At 37.0% G+C, this 24,067-nt stretch overlaps 1 protein-coding gene across 1 annotated transcript in view; it reads left to right on the top strand.

The window, feature by feature from the left end:
- The window catches only part of THSD7A (thrombospondin type 1 domain containing 7A), a 473,410-nt gene that overhangs the window by 381,040 nt on the left and 68,303 nt on the right, over window positions 1-24,067 (top strand). Inside the window, exons 8-11 of the mRNA XM_068973061.1 lie at window positions 739-973; window positions 5,492-5,607; window positions 18,318-18,450; window positions 19,852-19,955. Of these exons, the coding sequence (XP_068829162.1) occupies window positions 739-973; window positions 5,492-5,607; window positions 18,318-18,450; window positions 19,852-19,955 (588 nt within the window). The remainder of the gene's footprint in view (window positions 1-738; window positions 974-5,491; window positions 5,608-18,317; window positions 18,451-19,851; window positions 19,956-24,067) is intronic.

Genomic DNA, 24,067 nt, shown 5'->3' with positions numbered 1-24,067 from the left:
CACTCTCTCTGGGACACATAAAATGATGGTCTATCTCACAGTCATTCACACATTTTAGATTTGAAGAAATATGGTGTATTATCATTCATACATGTATAGTGTATTCTTCAGTGATGCCATGGAGGGTCAGAAAGCATCTATTGATTTTAAATCAGCCTAAATCCTAATTCACTGAAATGAGCACCACTTTGAAACCTATAATTAAGACTTTCAATTTGATGGATATCGTTTGTGAACATGCCGGATTTTCCCATCTGTAGAATTTATTCTACATTTACTCCCAAGAGAGAGCCTTAGGATAGGATGAGGGTTAGAATAAGCAGAAAAAGCACCAGTGTCTCACTGTAGTTAACAAGTAGTGTGATAACACAGCAAACAGTTTGCTCGAGAACCTGAGAGCTGACATATTGTATGTGCCTTGTGAGAAATTAATTCTCAGTGTCCACGTTTCCTCTAGTTAGGAATTACATAGGCTTCATTTGTTCCTCCTTTTCATCTTCTCTAGAGAAGAATGGCCTGTCTTTGAGGTCCTCCTGAGTCCCCCAAACTGAATATCAAATATACCACAAAGTTTTAAGCCAGACAATGCCATTCATGAGATTTGCCTTCCTAGCAGTGTGTGGCCACATGTGCTGGTAAGTGGCCAGTATCATTCTTATTGTTAATTCCAAGGAACAGAGGATGATAAGGTTTCTGTTGGCACCATATCTAATCTGCTAATACTGTCTGTTTTTGTAGGTGGTGTTCAGTGCCCAAACAGCAGTGCTCTGCAAGAGGTACGCAGCTGTAACGAGCATCCCTGTACTGTGTACCACTGGCAAACTGGACCCTGGGGCCAGTGTATCGAGGACACTTCAGTTTCATCCTTCAACACAACTGCAACTTGGAACGGGGAGGCCTCTTGCTCCGTTGGCATGCAGACAAGAAAAGTCATCTGTGTACGGGTCAATGTTGGTCAAGTGGGACCCAAAAAGTAAGGACTTGAAAACGACAGTAGTTAACTCCTGTGATCAACCATGTAGGGATGGGCCCAGGCTTCACTTGCTTCATGAAATGGAATGTTTGATGCTCATCATACCTGACCTCAAGAGTAAGACTTCTCTGTTTTGAAGGCAGCCACTGATAAAGTTATAACAGCTTGTTCCTGGGATCCATAAATTCTATAGAAATCTCTCCATGTAGTACCTACTTTCAGTGTTATAGTAGCAGCACTTTCTGCTTGTATTGAGCTAGTGAGGCAGTGAAAGAAGTGCTCACTCTAGGCCTGGCTGATCAATAGTGACAGTATCCAAAGTCCTAGCCATGGAGGTCATCAATGACCTCCTGTGTACCCGTAGGCTGTGGAGGCTGCCCATCTAGTTGAATTGGGCAATAGCCTTCTATGATCTGCCTTTCATTTCCCTTAGAAGGTACTATATCAAAAATACTGAGGCCAAATGTACTACATCTTTTAATGGTTAAATGAATAAACCATTTACTCCCAAGGGAGAGCCTTAGGACAGGATGAGGGTTAGAATAAGCAGAAAAAGCACCAGTGTCTCACTGTAGTTAACAAGTAGTGTGATAACACAGCAGTTTGCTAGAGAACCTGAGAGTTGACATATTGTATGTGCCTTGTGAGAAATTAAAAAAAAATAAAAACATATCAGCATAAACTGGGCTAATCATTTCTTGGAGAAAATTAATAAATCAGTTATAAAAATATATGCAAAGAGGGAGAAAACTCTTATCATTTGTGATTTAGACAGCATCCATCTTTTAAAGTTCGTATCACCTTAGCCATGTGGAACATGAAAAGTAAAACCTATCAGTTTTTCACTGGTAGAAAAATGGCTTATTTTCAGTGGTATAAAAATTTCTGAAAACTTGGTTGAGTACTTAGGTTTCGTGAGTGGTCTTAAACATACTGCTTAAGTCAGATTCTGGCTTCAGTTTTCAAAAATATTTGCAGAAATTTAATGAAAACAAAAAGTAGTAATGTAAGCACTCAATGAATCTTAGAAATTATTTTCTCTTGGAAAATTGAAAATACTTCTTAGTGTTTCAGAGAAATGATAATAATGTAACTGATATATGACAAACTCCAGGGGACAAATAAGAATTTCATGATGACTTGTTTTTTTCTAATGGCCAGAGTTCTGGACTTTAGCAATATTTTGCCCCATCATTTAGTTAGAAATTAGGAAACATGCAAAACTGATGGATTTACTTTTCATGTTTCACATGGCTAAGATGATACGAACTTTAAAAGATGGATGCTGTCTAAATCAGCAATGATAAGAGTTTTCTTCCTCTTTGCATGTATTTTTACAACTGATTTGTTAATTTTCTCCAACAAATGATTAGCCCAGTTATGCTGATATGTTTTTTTTTTTTAATTTCTCACAAGGCACATACAATATGTCAACTCTGGGTTTTCTAGCAAACAATTATGTAGTTAGAAAATATATGCCAAAGGTTTGAATAAATTGAGAATTATTCCATATGCTTCATAGGTAGCCCCAAACCAATATTTCAGTAAAAATGATGCTAAATTTGTGAGGAGTGTAACAAAGGATATTAACGTGCAGTATATTAAAAGTCAACAGCAGTAACAGCAGAAGCGGAAGTCCCAAGTGCTGAGGGATTGTGGGACTTGCTGGGACAAGCAAAGAGGCAGAAATATTTGCTGCAGGGAGTTATCACCTGACCAACTTGTCATGGTTCAGATTGGAGGGTTATTGTTCTGAGCTTCTACTGGTAAGCTCTCTGTTCCTCTTTTGCAGTTTCATTTACCTTTTAGATGTTACTGTCATATTTTCCTCCCTTATGCAAACTACAGAGTGTTTTCCTCAGCAGTGGATGTACATGCACACAAGCCTATGCGTGGTAAAGCCTAGTGGATTAATGTCATTAAATCATTCAATAGAAAGGATATCCTGAAGCCCCATGTCAGAGCACCACAATAATCCATTAAAAATGTGCTTTACCCTTGCTGCCTTTATTCAATGACCTGGATACAAGTATAGATTTGTTAAATCAAATGAGTTTCCTTTGCCCTTAAAGTTCTAAAAAGTAAAGCAAATACTGTGAATTCCAAAGAAAATATTACTACCCTTATGCCTAAATATGCTAGGTTAAATTCAGTGACTGCTTTTCGGTACTAGACATTTGAAACAAAAATGCAAATAGAAACCTTGTTTTAAACTCCTCTTAATAAAACAGATTACTGTGCAATGGCAAAATCAATGTTATTGATCTTATCTATCCTCCGAGTAACAAACTTCAACTCCTATCGCATCTGTTTAATTTGACCTTGAATAAGATTTGGGGGAAAATCAATTCCTTGATTTAAACCACAAACACTAAATACAAACAGTACAAAGGAGAAAAGAAGCATGTTGACTGAACCAATTGCCTCACCAAAGGAAGTCTGAATTCATTTCATTGGATGTGATCTAGGCTGTATAATTTATATCGGTCTGTTCATTTAACAGCTTTGTTGTTGGTCATTTTGTTCTCCGCAGCTAACCAAATATCTTGCTCAGGAAATTTCTAAACTAAAATAGAATTTTTGAGGTTGTCAAAGATAGCATTGTAAATTCCATTGATTTATTTAGAGCTAAAATTTGAAAAGGATGTAATTGAGTAATGCTGTCCCATTGTTAGAGTTCTAAAATTACCTCATTGAGAAGGAATGCTTCCAATAATACTTACTAATAACTCCATAGTTTCAATAAGAATTAACAGGATGATTATATGTGAGGTTTTGCCATATAATGTTTCCTGGTTAAGAATGTAGGTTAACATAATTCTAGTGATTTATAATCTCAGTTATAACAAAACATTAACTTCTAATGATTCTTATCTAAATTTCTTTTCTGTTCATGACTTTGATTAGGCATAGCAGTTAGGAAAGTCCAAGCGTATATTCAACATAAACCAGAGAGAATATTTCATTTTGAAATGCTGAATCCAATGTATTTTTTAAAATCCACTTTCAAATAAAGCCTGCTGTTACTGAGTAAGCAAAAACAAAAAAAAAATGTATCTGTATAGTTGAATAGAATATAATACTTATGGATGAGATAGGACACATAAATAAAAACATATCAAAAATGAAGTGTCAGCAGAGTGCTATATAGAAATTACAGGAAGGAGATTAATGATGTTGATTTATTCACTCATAGTTCAGTTCTGAAAACCTGATTAACTTACTTGTTGAAAGACAATTTATCTTGACGTACAAGAAATTTGACTTCTCCTATGGGGAGTATTTTTAAATCCCATTTTTCACTAATTTGCCAAGTTATTCCAGCAACAGTTATATTGGTTGATTCATTTCTTCACTGCCTCTTAACTTACTTGTCAGAGATGATATGATACCACCTCAAAAGAAAATTCTTAGGAATCAGAACATTACTTTTAGTTACATGAATTATGTTATTATGTTTGGTTGTCCTTATATGCATCTTCTAGTATTGATAACATCTGATTGCTAATGATAGTAGAATCAGATTGTGAAGATGCAGAAAAGAATTGGGAAATTTAAAAATCATGTAGTGAGTACACAATAAACAAAAGAGTATATTTAAAACTCATACATCAGCTTCCTGAAATTCTTCTAGGAAGTGAAACCTTATAAAGTATAAGCATTTCAGTGTTTTGTCATTATTTTTCTCTCGTGTCCCTAATAATATATTTTATATTTTGATGTTTTTAAAAAATTATAATTAAGCTAATTTTACTATAATTTATGTCAAAAACACAGTGTTTTGTTTTTCTTTAAATTACTTATTGACTCTTTTTATTTATATTCATTCACTCTTATTATAATTTATTAAAATACCTAAAATAAAATCCAGTAGATTAAAACTTGGAATAAAATGGAAGAAAAAATAAGAATACAGTGAATGAAACCAAGAACAGAACAAAAATTGTTTATCTTAATTAGCTGTATACTTTATTATCTTATTACTTATTTTTTATGACATTCATAGCTGTAAGTATAATATTGGTTTTTGAGCATGTACTATGTATAGAATATGCCATTATAAATTTACTTTTTGCTAAACATATTTTGTAAAAATAAAGTACAGAGTAGCCTGGAAATTTATGATTGACAATAAGCCTATTTAGTTATACAAAGGTGTAGAACTGGTTCCTTAAATTGGTAATTTGAACTTTCATAAATTTCTTATAAGGCATGTTAGAAAATGCAGTTTTATTAATAGATTGTTACAAATGGATAAAGAATAATTATTATATTTTCTCTTACATAGCACAATTACTATAATTAAATTTTCACTTCCTGCCTTGAGAAGCTTTACTGAGGTTCAGTTCAGAAGAATTATTTTAGTTGCATAGTTCTTGTCAAAAAATAGAATCCTGGAGGATGAATACTACAGATGTATGACTGTTTAGCAATTTTAGAAGTAAAAATTCTAAAGATATAAATTACCTGGTTCTGGGTTAGTACAGAGGTCTAGTAACCTCCCTTTGCTCTTCCTAGGTGTCCTGAGAGCCTTCGACCTGAAACAGTACGACCCTGTCTGCTTCCTTGTAGGAAGGACTGTATCGTGACACCATATAGCGACTGGACATCATGCCCTTCCTCCTGTAAAGAAGGTATGCCCTGAAGAGTTCTGAAGGCAGTTCACCCAGGATCCCTCTTCTAGGCCTCCAAGTTCCTCTGACTGAGCAATGTTTTGATTCTTACATGGGGCTGACTCTATGATCCTGGATTGGGATGAATGCCATGGAATTTGGACTTCCTTCTAGAAAATAATACAGGTTTTAGAGTACCAAATAAATAAGTCAAGTGAGTTTTATGCCAAAACTGACTTGAATAACTGTGTGATAGAGATCTAAGTGAAAATATTCTAGATTTATTATATTCATAATGTTTCCTTAAGCATTGATTCTACAAGAATGTGTAATGGTCTTGTGTATTTCAAAAAGAATACAAAGTGATCTTCTGAGTACTCCTGGTTTTCAACCTACTTAGCTGCAAGAAGTAGCCATGGGACGGGATTCACTACAGATGCAATTATGTGACCCAAAGGATGGGAATAAAGGAAAGAGGGAAATGATCAAAGTGTAACTTTGCCAACACTTAACATGCCATGAGGCATTTATAAGATGAGGATTTGTTCCCAGTTTGGTTTGGTTTTTTCTTGGTATAATTGTCCTGCAGTTTGTGGCTCGTCTGCTTGGTGGCTCTATAGTAGGGCTAATGGCAACCGCCTCCAAGAGGGCTTATGCCACGTGCATAAGGTCCTTTCTCACTGCCGCTAAGAAAGATGTCCTCATCCTCTAGGAGCCTGTACAGAAAGTGAGCACCTTTCTCTCAGTGTCACAGATGACCTTGTCTCCTGCTTTTTACTTTACTCTCCTGACAAATAGAGGTCGTTTATCTTAAGTTTCTTCTCTGCTTCTACTTATGCTTCTTGACTCTTACTATAGGGATTAATGTAAGAATCGACTTCTGGTTTAACAACTGCTTTAAATTACCAGAATTTTTTTTTTTTTAAATCCTGAAGATATTACATAAGATTATAAACTTCATAATTGATTGTTTTTGCTGTGTGGTTATTTTATATAGTTCAAATATGGGCTCCTTTTTTATGCCTTTTCTATTTTAAATACCATTGATATATAAAATAAATCACAAAGTAATAGAAATTTTTTCTCTGTTATTTCATTGTTTAACATCTTGTTTATCTATTTATTTTTGGCTGTGCCCAGTCTTCATTGCTGGGCTTTCTGTCGTTGCTGCAAACAAGGGCTCCTTTTTCTTTCCATGCTGGGACTTCTCATTGAGATGTCTTCTTTTCTTGTGGAGCACAGGTTTCAATAGTTGTGACATTCAGGCTCAGTTGCTCTGTGGCATGTGGGATCTTCCTGAACCAGGGATCAAACTCATGTCCAATGCTTTGGCAAGTAGGTTCTTTTTTTTTTTTTTATTGAAGGATAATCAGTTTACAACATTGTCTTGATTTCTGTCATACATCAACATGTATCGATCATAGATATACATACATCCCCTCCCTCTTGACTCTCCCTCCCACCTCCCACCCCATTCCACCCCCTTAGGTTGTCACAGAGCACCAGCTTGAGCTCCCTGTGTCCTACAGCAAATTCCCACTGGCTATCTGTTTTACATACGGCAATATATGTTTCCATGCTACTCTCTCAATTCCTCTGGATTCTTAACCTCTGGATCAAAAGTCTTTTAAGGCATTTTAAAGGCTTTGGGACAAAAAGAGTTATCATTAAATCTTCAAAAATGTTAATGACTTTAATTTTATTGCTATAGTAATGTCTTTGTCATTTTTATTCAGATTTTCTTCTTTTATCCCCTTACTTTATTTTTTTTAATTTATTTTTGATTGATGGATATTTGCTTAACTATTGCATTGGTTTCTACCAAACATCAACATTAATCAGCCATAGGTTTACCCATGTCCCTTCCCACTTAAACATCCCTCCCACCTCCCTCCCCATCCCACCCCCTAGGGTGTTTTCCCCTGAGTCATACAGCAAGTTTCCATTTGCTATCTATTTTACATATGATAATGTACGTTTCCATGTTACTTTCTCCATACCTCTCACCCTCTTCTACCTACCCAACCTTGTCCATAAGTCTGTTCTCAGTGTCTGTGTCTCCATTGCTGCTTTTGAAATAGGTACATCAGTACCAACTTTCTAGAGTCCATATATATGCATTAGTATATGATAATTGTTTTTCTGAGTTACTTCACTCTGTGTAATAGGTTCTATGTTCATCCACCTCATTAGAACTGACTCTGTCTCCCTACTTTCTTAAAAACTAAATAGCATATGATATCCTTTAGTTTGGTCACAATCAGCAATAGAGTTGTAGTTTCTCATAGGTGGATATTTCTGTGATAATTGTTGGTTATTCATCATTACCATGAAAAAGGTTGTTTATTACATGAAGTTTATGTGCTTGAAAACTTTATTGTGGATATTTTTATACTTAATGTTTTATATTGATGTAAGCCATTTACTAATAATTCCAAAACATGCAGTTACATTGGTAGTACCATGATTAATAACCTCACAGAACTTTAACATTTGTAAGTAAAATTTTTGAAAGTAGAACAACACTTTGCCTCTTCTTTATATTGGACATTTTTTCATTTTGCATAAAATATTTTGAAATAACAATTCTCTTGGTCTTAAGTATTTCAAAGAAATAAAGTAGGGACTTCCCTGATGGTCAAGTGGTTAAGACTATGTTTCCACTGAGAGGGCATAGGTTCAATTGTTGGTCAGGGAACTAAGAACCTACATGCTCTGTGGTGTAGCTAAAAAAAAAAGCCTGGTGTGATTATATTAAAAAAAATTTTAAGAAATAAACCAGAAATATTCCATTAAATTGATTCTAGACTAGCCCTCCTAAAAATAAGGAATCAGGTAAATATCTCTCATTTCATTATACCTTCATTTGAAAGTAATTTGGGATATTGAAATGTGTCCAAGAATTAGGTAATAGTTTAGTAGCCTATGAATTTGTTATTTTATTATGCATTATCTGTGTCTGGAAAAGGAAGAAAATAGATATAACTTGTTAAAAACCTATAATTGGAAATTAAATAATATGATTTTTAATTTGATCTCTGCTGATACTTTTCATAGCAATAAAGCTGTTTTACTCTTCTCTGACCATTTATAAAATATACAATTTTTATATGACAAACTGTAATAACTTATATAAGGCACTTAAAAAAATTTTACAGATGAGGGAACAAATAAATTGTAAATACTCTGCATGTATTAATTAAAATAATACTCATCTGTACTATATGTATAAATACATATTGCATTTCTAATTTATTGATTACTGTATTTAACTAACACTTTGATGGCCCTATGGAGAAAAGCTTCAAAGAAGCTTTTGATCTCATTTAAAATATAGAACTATTCTATATAGATCAGATAATGTAAGACTTAGATGACTCAGTAACAAGATTTAGTGGTAAAGCAGTAAGAGCTCTAGGGAAAAAACAGGGAAAATCTATGTGGGAGCAAATATCAGGGGGAAACTTGCTGAAAAGAAGGGAGAAGAGACCTTTTTGAAAGAGAGAATGCATAAAAGAACCCCATGTGATCAAAAGCATCAGGAAAACTCTTAGTAACCATGAAAAAGATAGACTGTTCAAAGGAAAGTGGTATCCAACCCACTGGAGCTTGGAATGTCTGGGGGAAAGTCAGAATGTGAAGTTGGAAAATTGAGGCCGGTTATAGAAAATTGAATTAGACTTAGGTGGCGCTAGTGGTAAAGAACCTTCCTGCCAATGCAGGAGATATAAGAGATGCCAGTTCCATCCTTGGGTTGGGAAGATCCCCTGAAGGAAATCATAACCCACTCCAGTATGCTTGCCTGGGAAACCCCATGGACAGAGAAGCCTGGTGGGCTACAGTCTATAGGGTTACAGAGTTAGACATGACTGAAACAACTGAGCCTGCATGCATAGCAGAACACAATTTTTAGTTTTTGATTGAACATAAAAATGAGTAGTGAGTTTCATGATGTGTGTGTGTATGTGTGTGTGTGTGTGTGTGTATATATACACACACATATGTATGCATCAGTAAACAGGGAAACCAATTTTCCTATCAGGAAGCTTATTTTCTGGTAGTATGAGACAGAAAGCAGATGACACCACCCTTATGGCAGAAAGTGAAGAGGAACTAAAAAGCCTCTTGATGAAAGTGAAAGAGGAGAGTGAAAAAGTTGGCTTAAAACTCAACATTCAGAAATTTAAGATCATGGCATCTGGCCCCATCACTTCATGGGAAATAGATGGAAAAACAGTGGAAACGGTGTCAGATTTTGGAGCTCCAAAATCACAGCAGATGGTGATTGCAGCCATGAAATTAAAAGACGCTTACTCCTTGGAAGAAAAGTTATGCCCAACCTAGATAGCGTATTCAAAAGCAGAGACATTACTTTGCCAACAAAGGTCCATCTAGTCAAGGCTATGGTTTTTCCTGTGGTCATGTATGGATGTGAGAGTTGGACTGTGAAGAAAGCTGAACACCGAAGAATTGGTGTTTTTAAACTGTGGTGTTCAATACAGTATACTAACACATATATATGGAATTTAGAAAGATGGCAATGACGACCCTGTATGCAAGACAGGAAAAAAGACACAGATGTGTATAACGGACTTTTGGACTCAGAGGGAGAGGGAAAGGGTGGGATGATTTGGGAGAATGGCATGCTAACATGTATACTATCATGTAAGAATTGAATCGCCAGTCTATGTCTGACGCAGGATACAGCATGCTTGGGGCTGGTGCATGGGGATGACCCACAGAGATGTTATGGGGAGGGACGTGGGAGGAGGATTCATGTTTGGGAACGCATGTAAGAATTAAAGATTTTAAAATTAAAAAAATAAATAAATAAATAAACTGTGGTGTTGGAGAAGACTCTTGAGAGTCCTTGGACTGCAAGGAGATCCAACCAGTCCATTCTAAAGGAGATCAGTCCTGGGTGTTCTTTGGAAGGACTGATGCTAAAGCTGAAAGTCCAGTACTTTGGCCACCTCATGCGAAGAGTTGACTCCTTGGAAAAGACTCTGATGCTGGGATGGATTAGGGGCAGGAGGAGAAGGGGATGACAGAGGATGAGATGGCTGGATGGCATCACTGACTCGATGGACGTGAGTCTGAGTGAACTCCGGGAGTTGGTGATGGACAGGGAGGCCCGACGTCCTGCGATTCATGGGTCGCAAAGAGTCGGACACGACTGAGCAACTGAACTGAACTGAACTGAACTGATGAGACAGAAAAGGCATTTAATGATCATTCTAATGTCTTGATGCTTGTGAAGGATCAAGTGAAGGATGCAGGGTAGGTAAGAAAAAAGATGTGAGATCATTTTGAAGAATGCTAAAGTGGCCAAGTAACATGTAATAGAATTTGTAATAAGCAATATGGAATAGCCATGTAGTCGTTCATTTTAAAATCAGTTGCTCAACACAGTTGCCACTGTTTCTTCAGCCATGTTCAGCTGCCTGAATGAAGGCAAGGTGTAGGAAAATTATTAGCATTGATTAAGGTCAGGGCTCTTCTAGAAGAGCACAAGAAAGGGAGAGTGGAACAGAAAGTCAAGAGTGTTTTCAATGGAATACTTTTAATAATAATGGACACACGACTGAAGCGACTTAGCAGCAGCAGCATGGAATCTAAGGTGGTTTGGGATGGAAGTGAGGTCATGAAGGGGATGATACAGAGATAAAATTGATTGGGAGAATGGATTGGCAACCTTTAGAAGTGCAAACCATTTTAGTAAAATTAACGTTTACCTTTAGTATAGTAGGTAAAGTGGTAGGTTAGGTGGAATGACTAGAAATTAAGGTGTTTAAAGATGAGAATGTACAAATATTGATGAAGATGTCATCAGGGGATGACAGAAGAGCTAGTAATTGATGCAAGATGCACAAAAAAAGTCACTGGAGCTGAGGACGTACAGCAATTCAGAGCCTCCGGTGCCTTGAATAGAACTGTGTGGATGCCCAAACCAACAGAGTGGTGGCAGGGGTAGGAAGAGAAAGGATTACAGTGAGGGATATTTGAAAACCATTACGTAATGAAATGTTAGTTGATGACTGCTGCAGAGTAAATAGATGATGGTAAAATTAATGACAGGAGCTTCAGAGGAGTTAGCTATTATTGAATTAGTTAGTATCACCCACTTAATGAACCTGAACGTGACCAAACTCCAGGAGACAGGGTTAGACAAAGGAGCCTGGTGTGCTATACAGTCCATGGGATCGCACAGAGTTGAACATGACTTCGCGACAGAACTACAATGGCATTAAAGCGAGGAGAAAAGGCTGGGAAATGGCTAGGTAGAAACTGCCTCCACTGGCAAAGAATGTGAAGGGAAATTTCTAAGAAAAGATTGAAGCTGATTGATAGACAATGTGCTCCTTTGGATTGTTGTTGTTCATTAGCTCAGTCATGTCCAACTCTTTGCAACATCGTGGACTGAAGCACGCCAGGCTTTCCTGTCCTCCACTATTTCAAAGAGTTTGTTCAAACTCATGTCTATTGAGTCGATGATGCCATCCAACCGTTTCATCCTCTGTCGTCCCCTTCTCCACCTGCCTTCAATCTTTTCTAGCATCAGGGTCTTTTCCAGTGAGTCAGCTCTTCACATCAGGTGGCCAAAGTATTGGAGCTTCATCTTCAGCATGAGTCCTTCAAAGGAATGACTGGTTGGATCTCCTTGTAGTTCAGCAGACTCTCAAGAGTCTTCTCCAGCACCACAGTTTGAAAGAATCAGTTTTCAGTGCTCAGCCATTTTTATGGTCCAGCTCTTAGATCCATATATGACTACTGGAAAAAACATAATTTTGACTATACGGACCTTTGTCGGCAAAGTAATGTCTCTGCTTTTTATTTGATATGCTGTCTCGGTTGGTCATAGTTTTTTTTTCCAAGTAGCAAATGTCTTTTAATTTCATGGCTGCAGTCACCATCTGCAGTGATTTTGGAACCCAAGAAAATAAAGCCCATTACTGTTTCCATTGTTTGCCCATCTGTTTGCCATGAAGTGATGAGACTGGATGCCGTGATCTTCATTTTTTAAATGTTGAGTTTTAAGACAGCCTTTTCACTCTCCTCTTTCACCCTCATCAAGAGGCTCTTTAGTTTCTCTTCACTTTTTGTTATTAGGGTGATATCATGTGCATATGTGAGGTTATTGATATTTCTCCCAGAAATCTTGATTCCAGTTGTGCCTCATCCAGTCCAGCATTTCGCATGATATACTCTGCATATAAGTTAAATAAGCAGGTGACAATATACAGCCTTGACGTACTCCTTTCCCAGTTTGAAACCAGTCCATTGTTCTCACCTTTGGGTACAATGGTGGAAAGATTAGAAGATAGAGAAGACTGACAGATTCACTTAGGTTGTGCACAGCATGTATGCTGTGATCCAGGTGATGATGGAAGACATGCAGGGGGAATCGGAACTGCTAGTTTGTCAGGGCGAGTGAAGGTATGTGAGATGTTCATTTGGGATGGTGTCTCAGCAAAAGGAACTAACTGCTGTAAATTAAAATGCGTGGAACCACTAGGATACTGGTCTCCTCTGGAGCTCCTAGGTGGTAGAAGCCAAGGAGTGCAAGAATGCCAGTTCAGGAATCTGCTATCCTGTGAGTAAGAGGTTCCAAGAGGTGGGGCTGTGTTTGGCCAAGCTCAGACCATCTCACCACCAGCAGGGGAGCTCTGCCTCTCCTGTTTGGCAGCTCTCTGTTGAGTCTCCAAGAACAAAAGCCTTTCAGAAATCTAAACCTAGACACTCAGACTTAAAAAGAATAACTATAATTGTGTATTGAGGGAAAAACAAAAGACCAGGGGGTGGCAATGGAGGTTGCGACTGAACAACAGTGCCAAGATGCTTTGTGCACTGGGAGAAGCCTTTTCTGTTTTGCCTGTAGACTGCTGTAACTGAGAATAAAGATACAATGGTTTTATAGAAAACTTGTCTTTTGTTGCAGAGAAAATAAAGCAATGACATGTCATTAACTTTTCATTATTTGATATGAAATAGGAATGAGGCAAGCTCCACTGAAATTACTCTGACTTCCACACACAATTTAAAAACGTTTAAAAAGTTTAACGTTCGAGGATAGATAATAGTAAAAGAAAAGTAATTTAGGAATGGGGTTGTTCTTTGAAATTTAATTCTATAGGTAAAATTTACATTTTATAAGAGTCTTGAACTTATGAAAATGGGGCGCTATCCTCCTTTATAAATCACTTTAGATAGGTAACATTATAGTATAAAATTGCAGATAGAAAGAGCAGAGTAGCTTAGGGTTCCAGAAAGAACAGAGTAATTTGAAATTACTTCTCTCATGGTGTATGTGTGTGTGGGGGTGTGTCTTAGTCACTCAGTAGTATCTGATTCTTTGTGACCCCAAGGACTGTAGCCTCTGTCCATGGATTTCTTCCGGCAAGAACACTAGAATGGGTTCCCTTCTCTGGGGGATCTTCCCAATCCAGAGATCAAACCCAAGTCTTCCACATTGCAGGCATATTCTTTACCACCTGAGCCACCAAGGAAGCCCCTCTCTAATGATAACGTCTTGAAAAATCAATGCTGGTAAACATCAGTATTGAGGAGAGAATAGTTTAATCCTCAAACCAGTGTACTAGTTAACTTTTCCAAATTTTCTTTACAAAGGGCTTTATTAAAGATGGAAAACATTTATGCATATATTTGTAACTCATCTTAAAAAATCAATACTTTTGATCAAATGATACACTTGACTGCTCACAATCTGTTTACTTCTTTTTTTTTTTTTTCTTACTACATTTATTGACATGAGGACTGGAAGGGATATTGGAGAGGCACCTTTTCTGCTTTGATGCTCTCAAGCTGTACTCTTCTAGAATTACCCCTGATGGGCTCAAAACTGCTTTTACATTTTACTTTTTGCATGAAATGTTTCCCTTTCAATTTCTTAGCACTATGCTGCCGCACCTGTCATCTACCTCACTTCCAGCTTAACCCATCTTAGTTTTGCCTGCCCTTTAAATCCTTCTATCAAGAAACTTCTCCAGTGAAGTTTACCTTGAATGTCTTAAGCTAACTGAAAAGTGTGTAACTGAGAAAGAGATTATATATCCTCTGAGTCTCTGTGGCCCATTACCACATAAATATGTTATCCCTTTTTTCTCTACCTATCCTAGTAGGTATTTTCAAGTATAAACACTACAGGAATATACCTTTGTTTTTCCCATGCTCATTATTTCCATGCTCTTTATAAATGAAAGTGATACCTTGTTTTTTTTTTAATTAAAACTAAAGAAGAGACTTAGTACCCATGTGAATAATTCTATAAGGAAATGGATAAAAAAGAACAGAAGATGTTAGTTTATAATCCAGTTGAAAAGTGAAGTTCAGCTCATTCAGCAAACATTTATTAAGACGTTACTCTGTGTGACCATTGCTCTCAGTGCTGAAATACAAAGATAAATGGAAACTGTGTATGTATCCCCACCACATGCAATAAGTGATATAAATACATACAGGTAACTATGAACTTTTCAAGTTCGACATTTACTAACTCAAGTTACTGGTGAGGAAGCTTCCATTTTTATTTATTAACTTCTTTTAAACATGTGCTATAGCTCTCCCCTTGCTCTCTGATCTGAGGGCTGTATAACTGACCTGAGCTCTACGGTGCTGTTTTGTTGCGTGTATAAGTAATTCATTAACTGAGAGCTGAGAAGAAATGAACCTCCTAGTTCATAGGAACATGGATGTCATGACACTTTCTGTGTAACTCCATTAAACTTCCTCTCTAGGTGTTATGGCTTTGGAATGTTCCTTTTTAATCAGGTCACAGTCTCTACCCTGTGGCTTGCACAAGGTTAAGGTATTTGAACTTTTTACAAGAATAAATGGATTCCCATTGTGGAATCAATTATGGAAGTGAAAAAGATTTATCAGAGTCTTATATATATCTAGTACAAGCTTGTGGAGATGGAGATAAGGCACTAGAATGTTTCAGAGCTTTATATTAGGAGGCTTTTTGCTTTCAAGTCAGTAAACAAAGTAGAATTGAAATACATTTGATTGCCGCTTCCTATCTGAACACCCTGGGTACATACCAGGTGATACCTAGGTAATCTATATAATATGGTACCACTGATGCTAAACTCGTTGTCCCCTCCAGTCTCCAGATCCCTTGACCTAAATTCTGTGTCTGTATTTTATCAGCCAGTTAAAAAAAGTTACTGACTCAAGAATTTCAACCACCCGGGAAACGAAGACCCCTCTGTACTCTTTCCCTCTTTTTCCCTGTTAAAAAACAAGCACATGTCTTCCTCCTTCCCTCAATGCTAAACAAATGATATGAATGATCATTTAATCTTTTAAAAAGGGTAAAGACACATCATAAATATAAAACATAAGGAAAGTAATAGATAATAGTGTAAAAAATAAAAGCATGGAGCCAGGTAGTAAATAGGGTAGAGGGAAGGGAGAAGAGAATTTATAATGTAAAATCAAAGTTAAGGTAAGCTTCCGTACTTGAGAAGGTTAACTCTGAGATTCTGGTGAATAAAGCAAGAAATTGAAGCACAGTGGGTTCTTGACAGATTTTGAAGGGAAACAATATTTTTCCTAGCTCTAAATTATTAGAGGAATTTATCACCTGGGTCTAAAAATAGCAGTCAGTGAACAATTAATAAATGACGATGACATTGCCAATTTTATTGAGTCCTATTGGCACTACTTAGATCTTTCTTAGATAAATTATACTTAATATGTAAAAGTTGCAGTTGACATTCAGACTGTGATTGCTACAATTTTTAAAAGCCTATGATAATATTTTCAAATGCGCTAATACTCTGCTACCCACTACCTCCACCTCCTAGTTCCCTACGTCATTACCTATAGTGTTCCAGCTGTTCACTAAAATAGTTAAAACGGTCATTAATAGTGCACGTTTCCCCCACTATAGGAAAAATTCTAAAAAGCTACATGCAAACCCTAGAATCTTAAATTGGGACATACAGGGTCAATTATTCCAATAGATCTCAATCTCAGCTGTTTATCACCATTTCCCAGCAAGCTTTGTCAAAATCAGATTCCCACATCCACAGTTTCACACATTTCAGATCCCTAAAATTCTCATTTATTAGTTCTAGGTACTTGGCAAGAAATCTGTTTTTAGTTTGTTTGTTTGTTTTTTCAAAGAAATTCTCCTGTGTCTTCAGACATTTAGGATTCCCTAATCTGACCCATTCTCCTATCTAATACGGGCATCTCCAATTCACATTTCTGGGAATCAGTGGCGAGACCATGTTGAGGGGTAACCCTGACTTCATGTAAAATGTTGCTCCATTTATTGGAAACTTCTAATCATAAAATCATATTTTTCTACAAACAATGACTTTAAGGATATTTCGTTTCTGGTAAAGGAAATGGCAACCCACTCCAGTGTTTTTGCCTCAAGAATCCCAGGGATGGGGAAGCCTGGTGGGCTGCCGTCTATGGGGTTGCACAGAGGCGGACACAACTCAAGCGATTTAGCAGCAGCAGCAGCAGTATTTCATTTCTGAGTAAACTTTCATTGTGTTAAGGGCTACTAACTCCAGTGCTCTTGCCTGGAAAATCCGATGGATGGAGGAGCCTGGTAGGCTGCAGTCCATGGGGTCAACTAAGGGTTGGACATGACCGAAGTAACTTAGCAGCAGCAGCAGCAGCCCTTCTAAATATCTCTGTTTTTGTAGTCTACATCTCAAATATTTAATTGTCTTTTGAAAAAATGTAAATGCATCAGGGGAACTCTATTAAATGACACATGACTATTCATCCTTAAAATGTATATAAGTTGAGATATATTTTATCAAAGCTGTCAGTCTTATATGTCACCTGTTTCTCATACTAAAAAATTCTGGACAACTTTATATCAGTAACACTGTTAAGTTGATATCTTCATCTAAGGTAAACCTTAATTAGATACATTGTTTTTTAACATAATTTGGAGTAATTTACTTACAATAATTATTACTATTTTGAATGCTTCTCTAAAAATTCTGCCTCTAAGAAATTACAGCTCAGATGTTTAGGATGTGACCTGAATTAAAGATTTTAAATTGTTTAACATGAATAATGAATGACCAGAATAATTTATGAGTTATACATTTCAAATTAAATGAATAGCCAAGAAATAAAATTTCACATAAAACATTGAATATATTCTTGTAAGAAAGATTCATTAGATGTGTATGAGTCCCATGTGGTAAACAGGGCTATATATGAAATGGCATGAAAAGAAACTTAAGGGAGAGAAAAATTAATTAATTAGATCTGTCATATTTCTCAAGGGGAAGAAACGTACAACAGAGCAGTCACGTTGTAACTGAGCCTTAGGAAGGCTAGCTGACTATGGAACTATTTTCTCCATTCTTCACATTTTTAATATAAATTGATTGGGTTTCCAACATAAGCAGTCTTTGGGAGAACTGAGGAAACAACTCAATGAGGCCTCTCATTCAGGGATTTCAAAGCCGTTTCCTTCTCCAATGCATGAAAGTGAAAAGTGAAAGTGAAGTCGCTCAGTCGCATCCGACTCTTCAAGACCCCATGGACTGTGGTCCACCAGGCCCCTCCATCCATGGGATTTTCCAGGCAAGAGTACCGGAGTAGGTTGCTATTTCCTTCTCCATAAAGCACATGTAGCTGGAGGCAATGTAATTTCTTCACACAGCCTGGTATTCGGAGATTTCTTTATCAGTGCAGAGAACAAAGGTTAAAAAGCTGCTTCATTCCAGGGGACTCCGGAATCAAGAAACAGACTCGGCACAGGGTCATCATTCAGCTGCCAGCCAATGGAGGCAGGGACTGCACGGATCCACTCTATGAAGAAAAGGCCTGCGAGGCCCCTCAAGTGTGCCAAAGCTACAGGTAACGGGTGAAAGAAAAGCCTTGTGAGCAACGCACTGAGCGAAACACTTCAGGTCCGACTCTTTCCGATGTTAAGAAAAGGAAGCTAACACTATACGCAGATTCAGTGGAGCTGAGGATGTTTATTACTGTGGGCACCGTCTCTTGCCTTTTTCAAAGAGCTGCTTTGCTGCCAAAATCATCTCCAGGGACACAGATACTTGTGTAAACTTCCAAGTTCTATTTTTAGCTTCGGGAGCTTGAGGAAAATTCTTTTGTTGATATAAACCATAGGAAAACGCAGAAAAGTGGTTAATAATTATGAAACATGTGCTTTCAAGAATAGCCAAAGCAGTCCTTCCTGAGCTCCAGAGAGCACATGTTCTTCATGAACGCTGGCATTCTGGCTCACAAAATGACATCTTCATATCAGTGATATTAATAAGATGTCTATTCTCTTCATTTCTGGTCACCTCAAGGAACTTAAAGCTATTGAAGCTATACATATCATCATCGTGATAATTATTAGAGGAGTTTTTTTCCATAACTATTTTTAAAATATACCTAATTAAAGCTTGATGTAGTGAAAATTTGTAGTCCTGACAAAACTTTCAGTGCCAACAAATGAAATATTATGGCATCAACTGATGGAATGTGTGATCACAAAATAATAATTTAAGATGAAATTGATGGCAAATTTGTCATCTTAATTTATCTGTATTTAATTCTTAGATGACAGACAATATAATTGTATGGTTACATGATGGACATTAACTATTAGCCCAGACTTATTTATTTGAGGGATTTGTTTTTGTGAAGTGTATTATAAATTGCACCTTCTGAGTTACCCCTACGATGCTAATCAAAAGAGCATTATACAAAAGGCTCATGGCTTGAATGTAGTTGTACTACTTGATTATAAAATAAATATACCTTTTTAAAATGGAACACATCACTTCTGATACTATCTGCTACATTTTCTGGCAATCCTAATCATTAAAAAGGCTAAATATGGCACTTTCCTGGTGGTCCAGTGGTTAAGGATCTGCTTCCACTGCACGGGGTCACAGGTTTGATCCCTGGTTGGGAAACTAAGATCCCACATTCTTCATGATGTAGCTTAAAAAAAATTTTGTTTTAATAATAGGAAATTTTTAAATGCTAAATACTATCAGTAGAGTTCATTCCTTAAGGAATTGACAGGGATGGACCCTTGTCTCCACTGCCATAGAAAGTACTTTTATACTTAGTGCTGCTTTTTATAATTCCTTGATGAAGATTTAAATTGAATTTGGATAGGACCGAAGCATTGTCAAATTCCTTTCTGTAGCGGTCAAAGTCATGGCTCCTTGGCATTGTATCACTATGATTTCTCTGGCATGTTTGCTTCTTCTTGATGTGGCTTCTGTTCTTTCCATGTAGGTGGAAGACTCACAAATGGCGCCGGTGCCAGCTTGTCCCTTGGAGCGTGCAACAGGACAGCCCTGGAGCGCAGGAGGGCTGTGGGCCTGGACGGCAGGCAAGAGGTGGGAGGCCCCATTCCACAGTTGATTTGCTTCACATTTCTCCAGCATCACTAATTTAACCACTAGCTAGCCTGAGGAGTTTGTTATTCTGATGCCACACTAGGCAAGCAGAGCAGAGCACATAAAAATCTGCTACTATCCATTCTACCACACACCAGAACACGGAGACCTGTCTTTTTAAGTTGTGACCTTTGTTCTTTGACATTAGGAGTTCATTTGTCATTGTTGTTGTTTTAGTTGCTCAGTTGTGTCCGACTCTTTGCGACCGCATGGACTGTAGCCCACCAGGTCCCTCTGTCCATGGCGTTCTCCAGGAAGGAATACTGGAGTGGGTTGCCATTCCCTTCTCCAGGGAATCTTCCCAACCCAGGGATCGAACATAGCTCTTCTCATTGCACTTCCATTCATGCTTATCTGAAAGATGATCAGAATGTAGAGTGCAGCTTGTTTTTGTTGTTGTTCTTGTAATTAGTTTTTGGCTCATGGTATTCTGTAACACTTTGCTTGTCACCTTAACAATAAGATTCTTACATCTTTGCCCATATGCATTATGTAAGTGCATGCATATAATGTAATATAATTGGTTAACTTTCCCAGAAATTCTCAGCAATGACTTTCTTGTCATTGTCATGGCTACCCCCAATTCGGTTCATATTTGGTACTGATTTTTAAATGGCAAATTTATGTACTCAAAACCTGCCATATGTGGACTGCAATCTGTTGAAACTGCTAGAGAACATGATATCTTGCAGAAATGAAGTATGGAACTATTTCCAGCTTTCCATGATTATTTACTAGATATTATGGATAATACTTTCATTCCAAGCTTTGAAAAGTGTTCCTTATACATGTAGCAAATTCATTCTGTAAAGAGTACGTGATTCTTTTCACTCATGCTGCTTATACATTTAATTCCAGATACATAATTAAAATGTATTTTGAATATGTAATTGAATACACAGCCACCTTTCTTTAATTCATAAAAACATATTTGGCACGCTCATTTGTAGTTACATACTTGATGATATTGCAAAAGTGTGAACATACAAAATTGGATTCCAGTTTTTGCTGATTTCATCTGGGACCCCTTTTCTTTACAGAGTAAAGGTTGCTTTTTAAAATTTGAAAAAAAAAAGCATCATTTTTGGTAAAAATTTTCTATTTTGAAAGTCATTTTAGAAATCTTCATTTGAAACATTTAGTTTACAATTAACATTAACTATTTAGTGATTTTCAGGATTTTGTTTTAATGCTCATTTTTCATTCTGTATCCTCTACCATCAGCATTGACTAAAAAATAACTCTCTCTCTTCACAGTTTCAGAGACTTAGGTATTTAGAGTTGAAAGTCTCTCTCCATTTCAAACCATTCATGAGAAATTGAGTGATATAAGGATTTCTTGTCATGCCCTACTAATTCCTCCTTGAATCAAGCATACATTTGCATACAGTCTGGACCCTGCATAGAGTTAATAATGAAAACAGGCATGCGTTTAGGAATCAAGAAACCTAAATTTTAGTCCCAGTTCTTTCACTCACACAGTGTGAGTTTTATTCATCCCTTTGCCTTTCTAGGTCTCAGTTTATTTAGATGGGGAAAAAAAGAAAAGAGGGCTGGACCAAATGATCTGTTAACGATTTTTTCGTATCCTACAATCTATGCACAGATAATATCCTGCTATCAAAGTGTGACCTGAATTTAGGTAAAACAGGTGAAAACTATACTTTTGTAGGCACTGAGGGAATTTAAGATGTGAAAACTGCACAGGGTGAAAACAGCTTTAGTTTTGAACACTTTTACTTGACTGCACAACCTTGGTTTATTCATTTCCTCTCTCTGAGGCTGAGAAAGTAATGATCCTTACAGTGCTTTGCACACAGTGAAAGTGAAAGTCATTCAGTCATGTCTGACTCTTTGCGACCCCATGGACTATACAGTCCATGGAATTCTCCAGGCCAGAATGCTGGAGTGGGTGGCCTTTCCCTTCTCCAGGGGCTATCCGCATCCCAGGGATCCAACCCAGGTCTCCCACATTGCAGGCGGATTTTTTACCATCTGAGCCACATGGAAAGCCCTTGCACATAGTAAATCTTCATTAAATGCAAATTCCTTCCCCCTTCCTGTTAGATCATGGCCTAATGAATGTGTGCATAGATCGTTGTAGGCATAAAAGCAACAGTATTAACATGGTTCTTTAGTTTTTTATTGACACAGTCTGTATAAAACATTTCTTTTGGTGATTACCGATGATCTTTTCATTTCCGAATCTGAAAACCTCTGCTTATTCCTCTTCATAGTTGACTGTTCATTATAATAAGTAATGTCTGCATAAATATACTCAAAGAACCCCTTTAAATTCTATATGAAGATAAGCTTTTTCTTTGTTGCCTTGATAAAGATTTTATTTTTCCTCAGAGCCTATATTCCTACAGAAGCATGAAATGGAGAGAGTTAGGAGTGTAGAAATATCTTGTATTATTGGTAGAAAGGCAAAGAATCCTTTTGTTGATGGTCATGGCTGTTTTCAGCACTCTGCCGAATTGGCCTGTCAGACTCTTGTTTTATTTTCATCTTTGCCCTTATCCAGAGACTTTTTAAAATGAAAAATTGTGCTATTTTGAATAATTAAAATTAGAACATATTAGTATCTTACTAAATTGTAAGGTGATGTAGTGAAAATTATTATCAGTGAGCAAAGACTGTGGAGAAGCTATTCCTCCTTCCCCTCTAATACTTCAGACTTTCTAATTCCAGTCACTCTTGTGACTCTGCATTCAGAAGACTGTGTAGAAAGAGTCATGAGTGTTAAGAAGGGATGAAGATGTTCAGCCCAGGGAGCTTAATTGTTTAGGGAAATGAGATCACTGGTAACATCGCCTAATAAAGAGGAGATAAAGACGGAAACCAATCCATTGCAAAAGTAGTCATTTGAACATAAAGAGCTTAAGAAAGATCTAAAGGATGAGCCAGGACTTGACTTGTACCATAATATTAGATTAAACAGAAAGGAGAAAAGAATAGAAAATGAGAGCAAGTGTATTATTTAAGCATCGGAGGTAAGGAAAACACAAAAAATTAAATGTGTTCACAGAAAAGTGGATAGATTACAGCTCTGAAGATGTGAGCTGGAGCCCGGGGTAATTTTGTAGAGGGCCATAAATGTCAGGATCAGTATTTTAGACCTTGTTCGATAAGTGGTGCAAGCAAGGACCTGATGAAAGCAGTGTTTTATCTGTCAGCGTGTACAGAGTAAGTTAGAAAGATAAGACACGTGAGTCTGGATGCCAGCCAGGGCATTGTTGTAGCAATGCAACATTGAAGAGCTCAGACTGAATCCACTGTAGTCAAAATGGGTAAAAATAAATGGATTTTCAACATGTAATAGAAGAAAATAACTTTAGGACATGGTAGCAGACAGTAGCAGCAGAGATGGACCTAAGTCAAAGAAAATCATATAGTTTTTAGCTGTAATATTTTCAGTGTGTATAGCATAGGGGATTGTTTTTTAAAGAGAGTTAAATACTGTGTGTGAATCTTCTAACTAAAAATCTTATGAAATCTCAGATCAAATTTAGGTTTTGATCTAAACTAATTGTAAAACACTACATTTCAAGACCCAAAAAGAAGAACAGGATTTATCCTGTCCTTCATTCTGATGTGAACTACATTTTGAAGTGCTAATTTAAATTTCTTCAGTTAAATAAAAATGTTGTATACACCAAAAGAAGGTTTAATTTACTAAGTATGAACAGAAAGGAAATAATGTGTGTGTCTCATATACTACACATCACTCAGAAGAACACTTAGAAAGTCACCATTCATTTTTTCTAAAATGACTTGAGCCTTTCCTATTAGTAGAAAAAATATAACTCTTAATTCTTTTACCAGCTTCTAGCAAGCTGCCCTCGTCGTCCTCATATTAAGTCACCTGTACCTACCATTAGCCACCTGCTAACAACAACAAAAATCATTACCCAGTGCAGGAGACTTAAGAGATGAGGGTTTGATCCCAATATGGGGAACATCCCCTGGAGAAGGAAATGGCAACCCACTCCAGTATTCTTGCCTGGAGAATCCCATGGACAGAGGAGCCTGGCAGACTACTGTCCATA

Source organism: Capricornis sumatraensis, chromosome 5 (genome assembly GCF_032405125.1).
Source record: "Capricornis sumatraensis isolate serow.1 chromosome 5, serow.2, whole genome shotgun sequence".
Taxonomy (NCBI): domain Eukaryota; kingdom Metazoa; phylum Chordata; class Mammalia; order Artiodactyla; family Bovidae; genus Capricornis; species Capricornis sumatraensis.
Note: the sequence above shows the minus strand (reverse complement) of the source record. Positions and strands in the feature narration are given on the sequence as shown.